The 16,830-nt window shown below is 36.9% G+C and overlaps 1 protein-coding gene across 1 annotated transcript in view; it reads right to left on the bottom strand.

Annotated features, from left to right (window-relative positions):
- lrp1aa (low density lipoprotein receptor-related protein 1Aa) overlaps nt 1-16,830 on the bottom strand; it is a 131,742-nt gene that overhangs the window by 30,765 nt on the left and 84,147 nt on the right. The window contains exons 36-55 of the mRNA XM_056735396.1: nt 16,149-16,280; nt 15,618-15,752; nt 15,401-15,530; nt 15,187-15,313; nt 14,915-15,066; nt 14,686-14,810; nt 13,110-13,484; nt 9,242-9,431; nt 8,533-8,737; nt 7,824-8,016; nt 6,966-7,091; nt 4,682-4,810; nt 4,478-4,597; nt 4,053-4,166; nt 3,547-3,696; nt 2,184-2,306; nt 1,758-1,875; nt 995-1,122; nt 747-869; nt 387-527 (exon numbers count right to left, since the gene is read on the bottom strand). Coding sequence (XP_056591374.1) covers nt 387-527; nt 747-869; nt 995-1,122; nt 1,758-1,875; nt 2,184-2,306; nt 3,547-3,696; nt 4,053-4,166; nt 4,478-4,597; nt 4,682-4,810; nt 6,966-7,091; nt 7,824-8,016; nt 8,533-8,737; nt 9,242-9,431; nt 13,110-13,484; nt 14,686-14,810; nt 14,915-15,066; nt 15,187-15,313; nt 15,401-15,530; nt 15,618-15,752; nt 16,149-16,280 — 3,036 coding nt within the window. The remainder of the gene's footprint in view (nt 1-386; nt 528-746; nt 870-994; nt 1,123-1,757; nt 1,876-2,183; nt 2,307-3,546; nt 3,697-4,052; nt 4,167-4,477; nt 4,598-4,681; nt 4,811-6,965; nt 7,092-7,823; nt 8,017-8,532; nt 8,738-9,241; nt 9,432-13,109; nt 13,485-14,685; nt 14,811-14,914; nt 15,067-15,186; nt 15,314-15,400; nt 15,531-15,617; nt 15,753-16,148; nt 16,281-16,830) is intronic.

The raw sequence follows: 16,830 nt of genomic DNA on the forward strand, positions 1-16,830 counted from the left end.
CTCTATATCGCATATGTATGTGCTTCCTCATAGTAGAAACGTTGAATGTACTTCCTGGATGTCATGATTGATAGGAGTTTCGTCCACTGAACAGAAACTATCTTATTCCAACAAAATACCTACAGTTTTCAGTTTGACTGATAAAGTATGTCGTTTCTTTTTTTACTTGTTATTTTGTTTTCTGACTTATGTTGCTGCACAATTGTTGTTGGGTTTTTGAGCAAGTTAACTTATTTTTAGATTTCGTATTGTACTTTCTGATTTGTAATTATGATTTTTTTTTTTTTTTTTTTCAGACATTCTCTTCTGTGACTCAGGACCCCAAAGTCTTCATTGACAAAACAGCATTACTCCAGCAGGGTTGGTGTTTATATGTTTATTCATACCAGGGCCGTTGCAGTTCGGGTTTTTGGGAGCTTCATCTGAGTGATCATGACAGTCAAACTCTCCATCACATTCCCAAGACTTCTGGATCAGGCAACGGCCATTATCACAGCGAAACTCATTGGCCTTGCAAGCTGGATACTCTACAAAGACAAATAAAGACTCTTTAAAGAAATATGAGACAAGGAAATCATCTATTTTAAAAACAAGTTGTCTACAGTTAGAAAATGGACTATATTACTTGGCAGACTTTTATCATATATCCCACTTTTTATTGTGTCATTAAAGACACTGTCTGCATATACAGATACTTTATACAAACATTAGAAAGAATTAGAAATGCGGAAGAATTGTGGACATACCGCACACTGAAGATTCATCAGATCCATCGCCACAGTCATTGTCGTGGTCGCACACAAAGTGTTTGGGGATACACTGTCTGTTCTGACACATGAACTCTCCTGTCTTACACGTGTTATTGAACACTGAAAGAAAAAATAAATAAACAATAACAACTAGATTCTCTCAACAAGATTTGAATTACTGTATCTCACATGTCCGTAGCCACACGCCAAATTTTAATACATGCACACAGATGTTTTTGACTAACCACAGCCGGCCTTCACACTCTCATCAGCTCCATCTGGACAGTCTTTGTCTCCATCACACACCCAGTGCTGAGGGACACACTTGTTTGAGTCTGGACACTGGAAAGCATCTGCACTGCAGGTCTTATTTCTAAGGAAATCACATCATTCATAATCATGATGTACATTTAATAAATCACATTTAGAAGTTTTACTTAATTAATATTGCATATAGGAATTTATAGTCTGTTTATTATTTGTTTCTCTATCTATTTGTGTTTCTCTATCCTTTATTTAAAATTTGTGCTTCTCAGTGATCCACTTTGTGTGTGTTGTGTGTGTGCATGCGTGCGTTTGTTTGCGAGTGTGTCTGCACGTCAGTGTGTGTGCGCGCGTTTGTGTCTGTTAGTGTGTGTACATATTCTGTGAGTGGATATTTTGTGTGTGGGGTTTTTGAATCTGTGTGTGTCTGTTTTAACCTTTTTAGTCAATATGTTTCATGTACATCTGCATGGTTACAATGAAAATATTGAAAAGCACTATATAAATACAGTTGACTTGACATTTATTAATTACCTTTTAATAAAAAAATCATATAATTTTTTTTTTAATGAAAATTACAACAACATCTATATTTTAAACAAAAATAAAAACCAATAATATCATCCACTTTCTTATAGTACGAAACTTTTGGACAAAATTAAGATTTTTTCCTGCTGTATATTCAGTTTTAATGTTTTTGACATTAAAGAAGTGAATGTGGATGCTGTTAAAGATGTGGACTCACTGCATCTGCTGTCCTCATCTGACCCGTCTTCACAGTCATCTGCCCCGTCACACACCCAGGTGCTGGAGATACAGCGATGATTCCTGCACTCAAACTGCATCGCCGAGCAGAACTTATCTGAGGAAAGCATCGGAAAAGAAGTTAGTCAATTATTCATAGGAGACTAAGAAAGACGACATTTTATGCATCTTGCAGACTGTCCTGAAATGTTCTGTGTGCGAGTAATTTTATTTATTATATTTCTTTTTTTTATATTTTAAGTGATTGATTCTTATTTAATTTTTTTTAGTTTAATAATACAATTCAATACAAGTAAGTCCAGTTTGGTGTAATTGTAAAATAAACTTGAACAAGAGGTTTCTTTTATGACAACATTGAGCTATTTTTTTTTGAGAGAGAGAGAGTTTGTGTGTACTGTAACTCACCACAGTGTGCCTCATCATCTCCATTTTCACAGTCATTCTCTTTATCACAGGTCCAGCTCATGGGGATGCAGCGGCCATTGGGACAGGCGAAAAAATTTAATAGACACTTTCTCTTCTTCTTATCTGAAAGCACAGATAAACAAGAGTCTAGAACTCATTGGGTCCAGACACTCATGTGTCTTTGTGCAGTTTACAGATATGGTGAAGCTAAGCTGATAGGCTGGTACTCTAATAAGCATAACATCTGTAGAACAAACATACTTTAAGAAGCTAAAAACAAGCTTCCCCCAAAAACCGCACCCACATCAAACAACATCTACTCAGCAATTCAAAATATCAGGATTCATTGATTTCAGACCTTATTCAAGCTGATCCCCAAGCTCACTGACCTAGGCATCTGCAGGTATCATGGAACTGGACCGTCGCTTTTATTCTTTTACCAACAGACCACACACAGTCTGTTAGGTTTAACAACTACTTCACCCTCAATCCTAAACACTAGTGTACCACAGGGTTGTGTTCTTGACCCAATTCATTATTCCCGGTTTACCTATTACTGCACAGATGTGCATGGCTCCAACCCCGTTATCAGGTCTGCATATGATTCAATAACTTAAAGAGTGGCCTGTCAACAACAATCTCACACTCCACACCCACAAGATAAGTCAGCTGATGGACCACCGGTGAACTAGGAGGGGCCAACGATTGGGCGGAAATGAAGCATATTAACAGTTTCTGGGGTTCCATGTCTCTGAGGCTTTTTCCTGGGTCCTGAACACTTCCACTCTGAATAAAAAGGCACAACAGTGCCATGAACATGATGAGATTTTACCGCAGCACACAATACAAAGTACTGTAGCAAACTGCACTTCTTCAGACCAGCATGTTCTCTAGTGAGTGGTAAAAACAGCTCAATATATCACTGGTGTTTAGTTAACCTAAATGGAAACATCCATCGCAAACACTGCCTAGAAAGAATGAAAATAATTCTTTTTTTCTGATGTCATTGTACATATAATTATTATCATTAAAATCCTGAAACCACGTTTTATTGTTCTTTAATTAGAAGAACATATTGTACAATGACTTAGCAAACATTTAGATAAAAATAAAAATAAAGAACAATACATCTCACTTATGCTATTCTATAATATAAACTTAGGACAGAACGAAAGATAACAGATTTACACAGATAGGAAGAAAATATTGATTGGCCATGGTGCCAGATTTATGAGAACTAATCGGCTGCACGTTAGTGTGAACTACAGAGAAATATGCATTATATAAATTTATGGCAGTGCCTATTTAGAAGATGCTAAAATATTGTATTTTAGCATTGTAATAAGTATGCATGCGTGTTTACCTGGACAGTTTCTTTCGTCGGAGAAATCTCCACAGTCATTTGCTCCATCACAGACCCATGACGGAGAGTAACACAGTGAAGTGAACTCACAGCGCTGATAGGTGACGCCCTTCACACCCAAACGGAAATAACTGGAACAATCAACACCCGCTGCCAACAAAGAATGCACACTTTAAAAATCCAGAAAGAATAGGTTTAAAAACAAAATTATGAAGTATCAAGGAATTTTCCTGATCATTTTAAAGCCGTAATAGAGACTTATTACTCATTTTGTCTTGGCGAATTATTGAAAGTGAAATACATTCACGTTAAAGTAAAATGAAATTGTAAACTGTTTGTAATTAAAACAGGATTTACTGTATATCTTCCCATTTGTTCTGCAGAGGAAAGAAAGTTATGTGGCATTTGACGGACGTTAAGGTGAGTAAATTAGAGCATGTAATTCAATATTGAATGAATAGTTTGTTTTATCTATATGGAATATTCTCCATCATTAAGGAACTTACAGCAGTTCATTTCATCGCTGGCATCCTCACAGTCCAACACCTGGTTACAGCGACTGGAGTTGGACACACACGATCCATCTTTACACTGAAACTGATCAGCTGTGCACATTGTCGCTGTTGAAACACAGGAAATTTGAAGAGTACATAATTGAAGAGTGCTGTCGGCTGATGTGAATTATGCTGTTGCGTACCTAACATGTTGTAGGCTTACTTTATTGAATCAGTAATTTTTCTATGTATAAATACTTGATTCTGCAGTACAGTAAAAATTTAATAAACATATAAAATATATATTAATGATTAACACATTTTTATTAAAATGTTAATGTTTTTTTTTGGTTTCAGATTTCTTATTTTGTTTGTAGAGGAAATTTTACCAAGATATTCCTCTTGACATGTTTCTGTCATTCTATGTACATACTTACCATTGCAGAACAGTTCATCCGAGTTATCCCCACAGTCATCTCGGCCATTACACCAGGAACTGTGACCAACACAGCGTCCATTGACACAACGTTTGTAACCCTTCTTACAAAAACGATTAGCTAAAGACACACACAGACAGAATGTTTGTGAATAGCAGAACCTCAGAAGTGTAGTCTACATTAACACATGCATAGAAAACTCACTGCAGTAGGACTGTTTCTCATCAGATTTGTCTTTGCAGTGGGCCATGCCATCACATGTGAGTATGTACTTGATACAGTCACCATTCCCACACTCAAAGTCATCAATACTGCTGCACGACGTGTTCTGAGCTGAGGAACATACAAGAACACAATTGAAGTATATTTCCACTAAAATTAAAAGTCACAACATGATAATTTAAAGTCCCAGTAAAATAAAAGATTACAATGCCAATTTTTTCATGAAATATTGCAACGTAAATAGTTTATCAATGTGGTTCATTCTCTTTTTCAAATTTGTGTGCCCTCATAATCTTCAGTTAAAATCTGAAAATGCCCTTCCGTCCTATAGTGACTATCCATCTTAAATGACGCATGTTAGACCGCTTGAGTGGAGCATCTGTTAACTCCTCCCCTTCAACTGTCAGTCTGCTGCAAGTTCAATTTGAAAATGAAACGGCTGTTTTTATCCACCCAATCAAATAACAGAGACAGACGTAAACCACGCCCACTATTTTTATCATACGAAATTCCGGCTGCGAAAAACGGAGGCAGCATTTCAAGGTAGGAAGGCATCAAGGCACGTCTAATTTCAAAGTTTGCTTTACTACCTGTCACCTGAGATACTCAACTCAATTTTATTTATATAGCGCTTTTTACAATTTCAATTGTTACAAAGCAGCTGTACATACCAGCATCAGGTTGATTTTTGAAGGCAGCATAGATGTATCCTTCGCTGCATTCAATGTCCCACAACAAAATTGGTGTGCTCACGAGGGGGATGTTATTGTTCGAGGAAAGTCGAGTTAAAATAAATAAAATGGCAGCCAAGAAAGCGGCGGGAGCACAGTTTTTGTGTAAAATAAAGTTCTAATTTTTCGTTTTACAACTTTTGATTGCCTTTCTATCGAGAAATTAGTATTGTTGTTTTAAAATATTAACAGAACAGAATTCTGTTGCGCTGCCTTTGAAGCCTGTTCGAATGTGTTTCTCGGAGCTGTCTTCATGCCTAAATGCTGCCTCCGAAGGCATTGCCTCATGAGACAGCGAGGCATCAAGTCGTCTGCCTAAAGGGGGTCACACCGAATGCGGAACAGCCCAACCAAGCAGCGTAGTGCTATTGTTTGTAAAAATGAACATTGTTTTCTATGTACACACACCAGCACCGCTACTCCGCGCTACGATTCATTTTACATGAAGTTAGATGTTCTCTGACTAAAATCATCTTTAATCTACACACTGACTTCACCATAAACTGCAAGATGTATTTATCTGTTTGGGAATAACTGAAAAACTGCACATTAATACAGATAACCTGTAATTCTACAACATTAAGAGCAGAGTTGTCCTAGACGTGACGCTGTGCAGCTAGGCACTTTCGCATCCGGTACTTATTCAAATTCGGTATGTACGCAGTGTCGGAGTGTAGGCAGTATGCGATTTCGGACACAGCCAATAACATTTGAAAATCCTGTTAGTATCATCATAAAATGAATTTTCCATTAATTGTACAGAAATCTGGGTCACTTACGGCTAACTAGTGGTGTTGTTAAGTTAAAGGGGTCATATGGCGCGAATACATGTTTTTCTTTGTCTCAGGTGTGTTATAAGTTGCCCATGCATGTTTTAGACACGTAAATTGCAAAAATGTAAGTTCGGAACAAAAGATGAATTCTATCTAAAAGCGAATGCTCACCCAGACCTGCCTGAAACGCCTCATGTAACCACACCCCCACAAATCTACGTCAGTTAATGGTATGATTTGACTAAGACCACCCAAATGTATACGCAAGTAAGGTGGGTGTACATGTCAGTACAATTGCTTTGGAATCTGATGTTCCAAATATGGTAAGAGGCGTTACATTTCCGTCACACGCTTGCAGTATTCGACCAATCACTACGCACTGGTTAACTGGCCAATCATAGCACACCTCGCTTTTCAGAGCAATGAGCTTTGTTAAAAATCTGTGCGTTTCAGAGAGGTAGAGCAAAGAGGAGATACAAACATGTACAGTATGTGGAAAATACAGCGTTTTTGAACCTTAAATCGTGTATACACATTACATCTAAAAGAGACGATAATATTTGTTTCAGAAGTGGCATATGACCCCTTTAAGTATTTCGGAAATGTTTTTGATTTATATGTCTGCTGTTAAAAATCTATATATATATATATATATAAACAACTCCAAATGAGTTCTTTCTTTGTGAATGCTTTGTCTTAGTGAAATACCTTTTTGCTCAGAGACATGATGCACTAGTCAATGATCACTGGACAGTATCTCACCTATGCAGGTGTTGTCCTCTAGCAATTTCCTCTCTCCCCTGCAGCTACAGTTCACCCGGCTGTCTGATGAGAGCAGACACAGGTCTTGACAGCCTCCATTATTCACCCGGCAGGGCGAGAACTGACCTGCACATACACATACATGTAACGTTCTTTAACATTATGTGGTCTCATTAAGCACACTTACATGACAACTACAATAATACACAAACACCTCGCCTACCATTCACTGCCTGTTTATACAAACAGTGCTCCATTCACAGCATGTGTTCATCTCAGAAGTGATTTACAACTAATTGCTACAAATCACTGATATCCTTCAAATCCTTCACTGTCCTTCATCTCCATATTTAATCATTTTTATTTTTTGTCACAAATCGTTGTTTTTAGTCACCCTTTGTGTTTGTTACTTGGTTTTGCAAATATCTAAGAAAAAAGTTGACAACACGGTATTTATAATTTTATATTTTTTCCATTTCCCGAAAAGCAGCAAATTTGGACATGAAAAATTCAAGGTTTCTCCCTGACAAAATTGTAACTGTGGTTGAGGAAGTACAGAACAAGTACAGTGGTATAAGAGATATGAAGAATGTAGACTGTTATCATTGGAGAGGTTTGGGGGGGTGAGAATTGGTGGTCTCACGGTTAGACGGGCATGATGAAAGATATTGATTGTGTGTTATGGTATCACTCTCACGCATTATAGAGTTCTTCTCGCTTCTGTCACAATCCCAGATTACTTCTGGCACATCATTACACGGCTGAGGTGTCAGAAAACTTTAATCACTCTTGCTCTCTCTCACACACAGATGATTTAAAGTGTCCACGCATCCATTATATCTTAATCTATTGACTCACAGCTGTTTGTATCGTTGGCCACAGCGGTGATTCCCATGGGCTGTTGTGGGATATCAGCGCGTAACACCTTCATGTCTCCACCAACGTATTTGTCAGCTCTGAGGACCGCTCTGCGCACCCAGTCCGTCCAGAAAATATGATCACCATACACAGCCAAACCGAAGGGGTGCACTGGCTCATTCTTAAGTACAACCTACGAATGTCAAGGGGAGACATAAAGGAAGGTCTACATTTAAGATTTTACCATTTAGATTGTAGATTGTTACTTATATTGCTCAACAAGTTGAGAATCTCTTTTAGTGATGTCTAGTGATGGAAAAGGAAAAATGAAAACTATCCCTTGAAGAACAATAAATGTTGTTGAAGTTTAGTTTCCTAATGCGGCTACTTCACATGTTAGCCTTATCGATGCCTTTGCATAAATATAAAAGACTTATAAATGGATTTCAGGGTTATTTGAACAGTTCAATGAACTGAGAAACTAGAACTAGAAACGATCCCTTGGTTCTCATATATAGCAAAATGATTCTGCAGTTATTATACAATTATGTAGAAAGGACCAAAACAATTTCATTGTAGGCAAAGTGACACAGTAGTAAAATAACTAGTGATGAATGAGAGACTAAACACATTGCAGCATGTTTAGTGTGATGTTTAATGTAACAATGTGCACGTTTCAGCAAAATCATTGGAAAAAAGTTTAACTTACATATCGATGACTACCGTCATACTCGCAGCGCTCGATCTTATCAAGCGTAGCATCAGAGAAATACAGCTTCTCTGCACGGTGGTCGATTGCGAGTCCATTAGGGGTACGAATATCACTGCCAATGATCACAAGCACATTGGAACCAGACAGCTGAGCTCGCATGATACTGGGAGACTGCTCATTCCAGTTGGTCCAAAACATCAAACTGGCGAACAAAAAGTCAATCACAAATAATGCTAACAATGTTTTCACACAACTAGCACCAAGGGGATTTTTAGTAAATGCAAATGTGTGACCTTGAGTCCGATCGCCTCAAGTTTACACAGATGCACTTGCAATGTAAACACCGGTGAATCCATAGACATGGTCCACTCATATTTATGAAGGATCAAGTGTATATTGTTTCAGAAGTATTCAGCAGCATGTGTATCTGTATATTAACCCAATGAGCCATACATCTAAACGATTCATACAGACAGATGGTCCAAATGTCTGTCTAGTAGGGTCTCCAGGAAGTAGTCCCAACAGTACTGTATATATTGTTTGTAGAACATCTGCTGGCTACATACTGACATGTTTTGTGAATTAAAATTATAGCAACAACTGCTCAACTGAATAAAATAAAAATGTTGAACACCAACAGTGTCACAACAACCTGGTCACAGTGAAAGAGCTGTTGAGGTTGCTGAAAATTGGGGAGAAATCTCACTTTTGACACTCATCCAGCACAAACGCCCGCGGATGGTCATCTCCTGACATAGTGACCACCACATCTCGCTCAAAAGCCCCCCAGCGACTCTGGTCCACAGTGTGTCGGGTAATGGTGGAGGTGGTGTAACTGGTCCAGTATAATGTGTCCCATGCTCTGTGATATGCCAAACCTTCTACTGATCCAACATCTGCAGACAGAAAGAAATAAAGAAACTATTTATTTTCAATAATAAATTGTATTTAGATGGGTGGGGCAACATTTGAATTTATAAATCCAACAAGCGGAATGCAACTGACAGTTTGCTTGGCTTATCCTGTAGAACGTTAAGCAATGGTCAGGGGCTCGGGGACATGCATACTGAAAACATGTATAACTTATTTGTTTTGTTAGTAGATTTGTTTACATATATATTAAAAAAGTGTGACCTTTTCAACATAACTACATATTACATGAAGTCATGAACGCCCATCGCAGAACAGAGCAAGGTGAACATTTGTGTTTATAAAGCATATACATTTTTTTTTAGAAAATTACCAATCGTTTCACTAACAAAACTACTACATACTTTGTATGACCTATTGGAATTATCTGTAAACTCTTTCCTAGTTTTGTTTCCCATGTTTTGGTAATGTAGTGTTTCAAATGTGTTGCCAATGGATACATAAATACCTTTTAATACGTCAAAGAATGTGCTTTAAAAAAAATCTATTTAAATGAAGGTATTCTAAACACTCAAATTAAAGGATTAGTTCATTTTCAAAATAAATTTTCATGATAATTTACTCACCCCTTTGTCATCCAAGATGTTTATGCATTTGTTTCTTCAGTCGAAAAGAAATTAAGGTTTTGGAAGGAAACATTCCAGGATTTTTCTCCTTATAGTGGACTTCAATGGACTCCAAAACGGTTGAAGGTCAAAATGACAGTTTCAGCGAAGCTTCAAAGGGCTTTTAACCATACCAGACGAGGAACAAAAAGGGTCCTGTCTGGCTTAACAATCTGTAATTATCTAAAAAAAAAAATGTATATGCTTTATGAACACAACTACACTAAAAGTTGCTGAATGTTCAATGACCAGATTCAAATATCTTTGTGTCAGTTTATTGTTTAAAGTGGTCAGTTCGTGTCCGTATCCTGGATGTTGTAATAAAAAAGTTATATTTTCAATATAACTATGTATTACGCGAAGTCATGAACTCGCATTGCAGAACAGACCAAGGTGAGCATTTGTTACTTATATTCCTCAACAACTTGAGAATGTCTTTTAGTGATGTCTTATTTGTGCATTCTAATTGTGCGTTCAAATGAAAATAGCAAGGTGAGCATTTGTGTTCATAAATCATATACGTATTTTTTTGAAAATGACAGATCATTTCCCTAGATAAGACCCTTATTCATCATCTGGTATCATTAAAAGCCCTTTGAAGCTGCACTGAAACTGTCATTTTGACCTTCAACCATTTGGAGTCCATTGAAGTCCACAATATGGAGAAAAATCCTGGAATGTTTTCATCAAAAACCTTAATTCTTTTCGAATAAAGACACAAATACATAAACATCTTGGATGACATGGGGGTGAGTAATGATCATGAAAATTTATTTTGAAAATGAACAAATCCTTTATGCACCGGATAACATTATGGCCATCATAAGAACAATAAACGGGAAAAGCAAGTCATGATTCAGAAAAATAGCTGGTAAGCACTACAGCATGCTCTTAAATTATTCATATTTAATTGACTAACTGAATAAATGAATTGGACTCAAGATAATGATGTGTGGCAGGTCATCATGAATTTGTCATGTACATGTAGGAGATGGTTTCATAACACTAAAACAAATCTGGAAGTTTAGTTGTTCATTATTTAAGTCAGGGTCTCATGCTCTGTGTTTTATTGCAAAGTTTATGCCCGACTTTTATTACTTGTGATTTACAGTGATTTACAGAAACAGCACTTTGCTGCTTTTGTCCAGTTTTAGTTGGAAGAAATGCTACAGTACATTACTATTTTTACATCTACATTATTAGTTCTGAGCAGACCTGTTTAAAAGCTGTCATCTTAAATGAGATCATCATTGCTGTCACAATCAGTTTCATTTACTCAACTTCAATATTAAAATCTAGTTGTCTCTCAATGACTTTTGAGTTTTCTCAGCAACATATCCTTCACTACAGACCCTTCACTGCTTGTACTGGTGTTAAGGTGACCTGTTTTACTGTTATGAACAACACTCCCTGTATTTGTTTAACAAAAAGTGGGTTGAGAGTGCAAAACATCTTAAAGGTCAAACGTATCCAATCTTTTTAAAGTGAATGCATTGCTGGGCTATAGTTGACTGTAAAACGTTATTCTAATGGCCTTGAATGTACGGTTTAGCAGCAAATCTATAATTCAGTAAATCATTTTAAAGCACCACTCTTAATAATTATGATTTATGTGATAAAAAATACATTTTATTTAAGAATTTGTTAATTATTATAATTTTGGTGCCTTAAACTATTTTTGGGCAACATTAACATTTTTCATTTAGTTTACATTTTCCAATAATTTTAAGGTCGATATTTTATCTGATTTCAGAAACGTTTTTAGTAAATTAAATTAACCTTGGTGTGAATGGACCTTTAGAGAACGCCCATATTTCTGCATAAAATATGAGTCAATAGAGTTTATAGCAGATTTTCAGAACTAGTAGTACATGTGTTTTTGATTTAAGATTCAGACAGTGCCTACAACTTTTCCATTCGTGCAAAAGGAAGCCAACATTCTTTCAGGAGATTTTTTGGTGAAGAATTTAAAAATATCACCACTATATTCCCCTAAAGTGTTTTGTTTGTGGCAACAGAACAATAAACAAAAAATGTTTACATATTTCTTTGCTCGGTGCTCTTGCTGTACAAGTCAAACGTCTTATAAAAGAATGACTTTATTGTTTTCTCAAAAATGGAACTGGCCTTTCTCAAGTTTGTTTGTGTATCTGCTGGGCAGAGAAATGACTTAATCTCTTCAATATGTTCTGTTCTTTCTCTAGCTGTGGTCGGTTAATAAGGACTTGAAAAAGAAGGTGTCGTAATTAAACCTCTACAAAGCCCACACAATTTCACATAAAGCAGAAGATTCACCTGTTTGACAAGTTGAATCTATTAAGATTGTTCGTAAGATTTTTAAATCTTAAAAAGCACAAAAGTGTTCCAAGCAGCAATGATAAATGATACTGTTTTTTAATAAATAAAGAATAAACAATATGATTACTAGTTTATTAGTGGTTGTTGGTGTTCTTCTAATAATGGTTAAATACCATGCACAAAAAAATAATTGTAACCTAGATCTTAGTTATTTTTGTATTTCATTGATTTTCTGCTCAAAATCTGTGGTCTAACTTCATGATATGTTGTAATTTATATAAAGTGAAATGTTTTTTTGGAAGAGATACTAAATGATGGAAAAAACAATGACAGAATATACTTGCATAATAAAAATTAAGAAATATTGGTCAAGTGCCCATGAGTGTTGTTGTCATCATCCGATGATGGACTTGGAACATTAAGCGATGCCCCGGCAACCACACACACAAACCATAAAACCACTTACTGTACTGTAGTTACACCCTGGAGACAACAAGTTATGAAACTATAGATCGAGGATTACTCAAATATATTATAACATACATGAAACATTCTGAAGATTAGATGAAACGATGTTTCAAGATTAAAGCCGAAATGAGAATTTGAACAAGAGGACCATTACAGAAACATCAAAGCTTCCCAGCACGAAGTCATCAAAAATGACGCACACAAACCCTCCAGGAAGAATTACATAATAAAGGTCAAATGTATAAATGAAGATGTAATAAATGAAAAACGTACTCTCAACCACTGTTTTCCGATCTGATCCGTCATCATTGATCTGTTGAATATTCCCAAAGTGGATGTCACTAAAAAAGATACGATTGGCTCCTTTTCCGCCTCCACCGCGATAGTCAAAAGAAAGCGCGATGACGTTCTTCATGTGATCGGGATCTTCAAACGGTTTGATGGGTGCGTTGAGGTTATTCTCATCTGATAAGTGCACACTCTTTAGTATAGTTCGCTCTGAATAGAGCAGATATCCGTCATAGTCACGGCAACTCTGGCCATCCTCAGCTAGCATTCCATGAGCGCAAGCACATGTCCGCTGGCCGTTACCACGGTAAAGACAGAGCTGATGACAACCACCGTTGTTGTTCTTGCATATATTCGTTCCTACGGAGAAAAACACATATGAATTCTGCAGCATTGTTACGATATTACAAACATTCAGTAGCATGAAAACTCTGTGCAAGGTCATTTATGTATAAACATACCCTTTCCCTGTCTGTTGGAACAGGCATTGTGGATCAGCTATGTTCATAAAAAATACCATCATTCGCTAATTGCACAAGATGGCGCAGGTGAGCTTTTGGGACGCCAGGGTCCCAGGGTTATTTCCTGTCGTATTTACATTTATTCATTTGGCAGACGCTTTAAGCGACTTACAAGTGACTAACAAGTAGGAGAGCATATAAACATTTTGTCAACACGCTAAACAGTTCTGGTTAGTTTACAAATATATATCACACGTATAACACTGTTTGGGAAAAATTAGGATTTTGGGCAGGGAAATATGGTGTTTTTAAGATAAAAGAAAACAAAGTAATATATCAGCGATACGACAGATCCTCATTACATTGCTGAGCACTTTATTAAGCCATAACAACTCAATAGTGTTATGAATAAGTCTGCTGAATCTAGTACAAATAGCCCATGGTGTTTTATAAAAATGAAACACCACACTTTGGTTGAGCTCTCAATTCCCTCCATTTATTTATTTAATATTGTTTTGTTCTGACATCATTAAAATAATGATTGGAGGTGTTGGGAAAAGCATGCTCATGTTTAAAACATGCATTAAAGTCATGCATTAAAATTTGAGAGAAATTGAGAAAAAATTACAATGCCTATTTTTTCATGAAATATTGCAGCGTTTCTTGTAAATAGTTTATCAAGGTGGGTCATTCTCTTTATAAAATTTGTGTGCCCTTATAATCTTCAGTTAAAATATGAAAATGCACATCTGTCCTGTGCATCAGTTAACTCCTCCTCTTCAACTGTCAGACTGCTGCCAGTCCCATTTCAAAATGATGTTTTTATACATCCAATCAAATCGCAGAAAAAGTCAAAAGTCAAACCTATTCAAAATTCAAACCTATTCAATTTCACTCAGAAATGCGTCAAAATAAAAGAAGTAAACAGAACTTCCAGTTCACAGGGACTTTATAGGAGAAAATCTGACAACACACTCTTGAATTAACACATAAATTGGCCATCTTGTTTTTTTTTTTTTATAATTCATGTCTTTTGTTAGAGAACACCACAAGGTTAATTTAACAGCACATTCTCATAACAACAAAGTCTTTTCACCCACCCTGTTGTCGGGCTCTGTTAAACACCTTGATGTCTTTGAGTTGTACACCGATGCCTGTCCTCAGAGCTACTGAATCTGTGGCATTGTCTTTATTGCCGCGCTTTATCGAACCATTGGCATGAGTCCTGATTAAAGAAAATGTCTGGTGATGAGCAATGTACAAATGAACCGATACACAATGACATAGTCAGTAATAGTTTGAAATGTGTTTTGTGCAGCGTGTACTGACCGGTCGCTCCAGTAAATGTAACTCTCAAACACAGATAAGGAGAACATGTCCATGTTGTTGTTGGACAGCACCACTTCTCTGTTCTCTCCCGTCTCCAAATTAATGCGCTCAATCTTATCCGTCCGAGCATCACACCAGTACAGAAAACTCTCCTGCAGGACACACATGGCATGCATTTCTATGCTTGTGAGAATATGTTGCTTTAAGTAAAACTGCATTAGTATGCGGTGTTCTTCATGCAACAACTGATATTTGTGTGGTGGAGTATGTACCTGATAGTCAATGGAGATGCCATTGGGCCAGCTAATACTGACATTCACCAGCACGGCTCTCTGAGATCCATCCAGCCGAGATCTTTCTATGCGCGGGTACTGACCCCACTCTGTCCAAAACAGATACCTACACAAACAACCATAAACGTTAAAGAAACGTACATAAGAATGTGCACTATTCCATTCCCACAGATGCAACTCAAAGTTAATTCACCCTTTCGCTGGATGGACGGCAATGGCCCGGGGTTTGTCCAGGCCTTGGGAGATGACCACATATCGAAATGAGCCATTTAATCTGGCAACCTCAATTACATCAAAGCCCTGGTCGGTCCAATAGATATTTCCTACCGGACACAAGGGACAACGTTAATGTCAGTGATCAGCGTTACATTGACGCTTTGTGAGTATTTGACCATTGTAAATAGACACACCAGCAATCCAGTCAACGGCGATGCCCTCCACACGGCCGATGCCGTTAGTGATGACGTCCTCTCTCCATGTCTGATCTCTCTTAGCTCTATTGATGGTGCTTGAACCCATGTCCACCCAATATATGGTGTCGTTATCTGTGGCACAAAGATTAAACAGTATCTAGTTTTTGAGCTGGAACTGCTGGGTTTGGTTAAAGTAATGTAAAGTTATGTAATAATGTTAAAAAATAAAAGCACTTTGATTCAATGTATGAATATTAAGGATTAAATATGCTGCATTATATTTCCCAGTTTATTCCCATGTGTTTTATTTCACAGTGTCGAATAAAAGGTAATATTTGCAGTGAATAAGAACATTTGACTGCTTTTATCATACATTTACAGTATGGTGATTTTATTTTATTTTTGTCATATTGAAGCAGTTCCTATTCACTATTATTATAAACAAATGGGAACAGTTTCTGGGATATTTTCTTCCAAATCACCTTTTTACAAACCTGTTCAATAAATGGATTATCTGTTGACACTCACCAGCATGAAAGTCAATGCCAACAGCGAGTGATGTGCCTGAAACAGGCACAAGGGCATCAGATTTATCAGCGGGGTCCAGTGGAATTCCTCTAATGCCCTCGTGAACTGAATACAGCAGGAACGAACCCACACCTGAAACCAAGACAACCATTACAGCTGAATGATTCTTATTTTTTTTCCTCAACAGTTTTCCTTTTTATGGTTTCTTACAGTTTGGCACAACACACATCTATGTAGGTAAACAGCTAAAAAGTGGATCAAACAGAATGTCAGTTATACTGAACCAGTAAGAGTCAAAGCAAATATGAAATTAAAACATTTTATACCATGGTCTGTTTGAATACTCAATTCTGATTGGCTGGAAGGTATGCATTAACACCGTTTAATGCACGGGTAATTCCAGTCACTTTCATCAATGTTTGAAATAAACTGACAAAAATATAATGTTCACCTGTCTGATCAATAACTGCTTTAACTTGACAAATGACCATGGCATAAACAGTTACATGTATACAATTTACTGTACATAAAGTATTATATTATATTAAAAACAAAACACTCGCTTTGCTGTGGCTCAGTGGTTAGAGCATGGCGCTAGCAGTGCCAAGATCATGAGTTCGATCCCAGGGGATTGCACATAGTCAGTATGTGTAGAAAAATGCAATTAAGGTCGCTTTGGATA

Source organism: Triplophysa dalaica, chromosome 21 (genome assembly GCF_015846415.1).
Source record: "Triplophysa dalaica isolate WHDGS20190420 chromosome 21, ASM1584641v1, whole genome shotgun sequence".
Classification (NCBI taxonomy): Eukaryota; Metazoa; Chordata; class Actinopteri; order Cypriniformes; family Nemacheilidae; genus Triplophysa; species Triplophysa dalaica.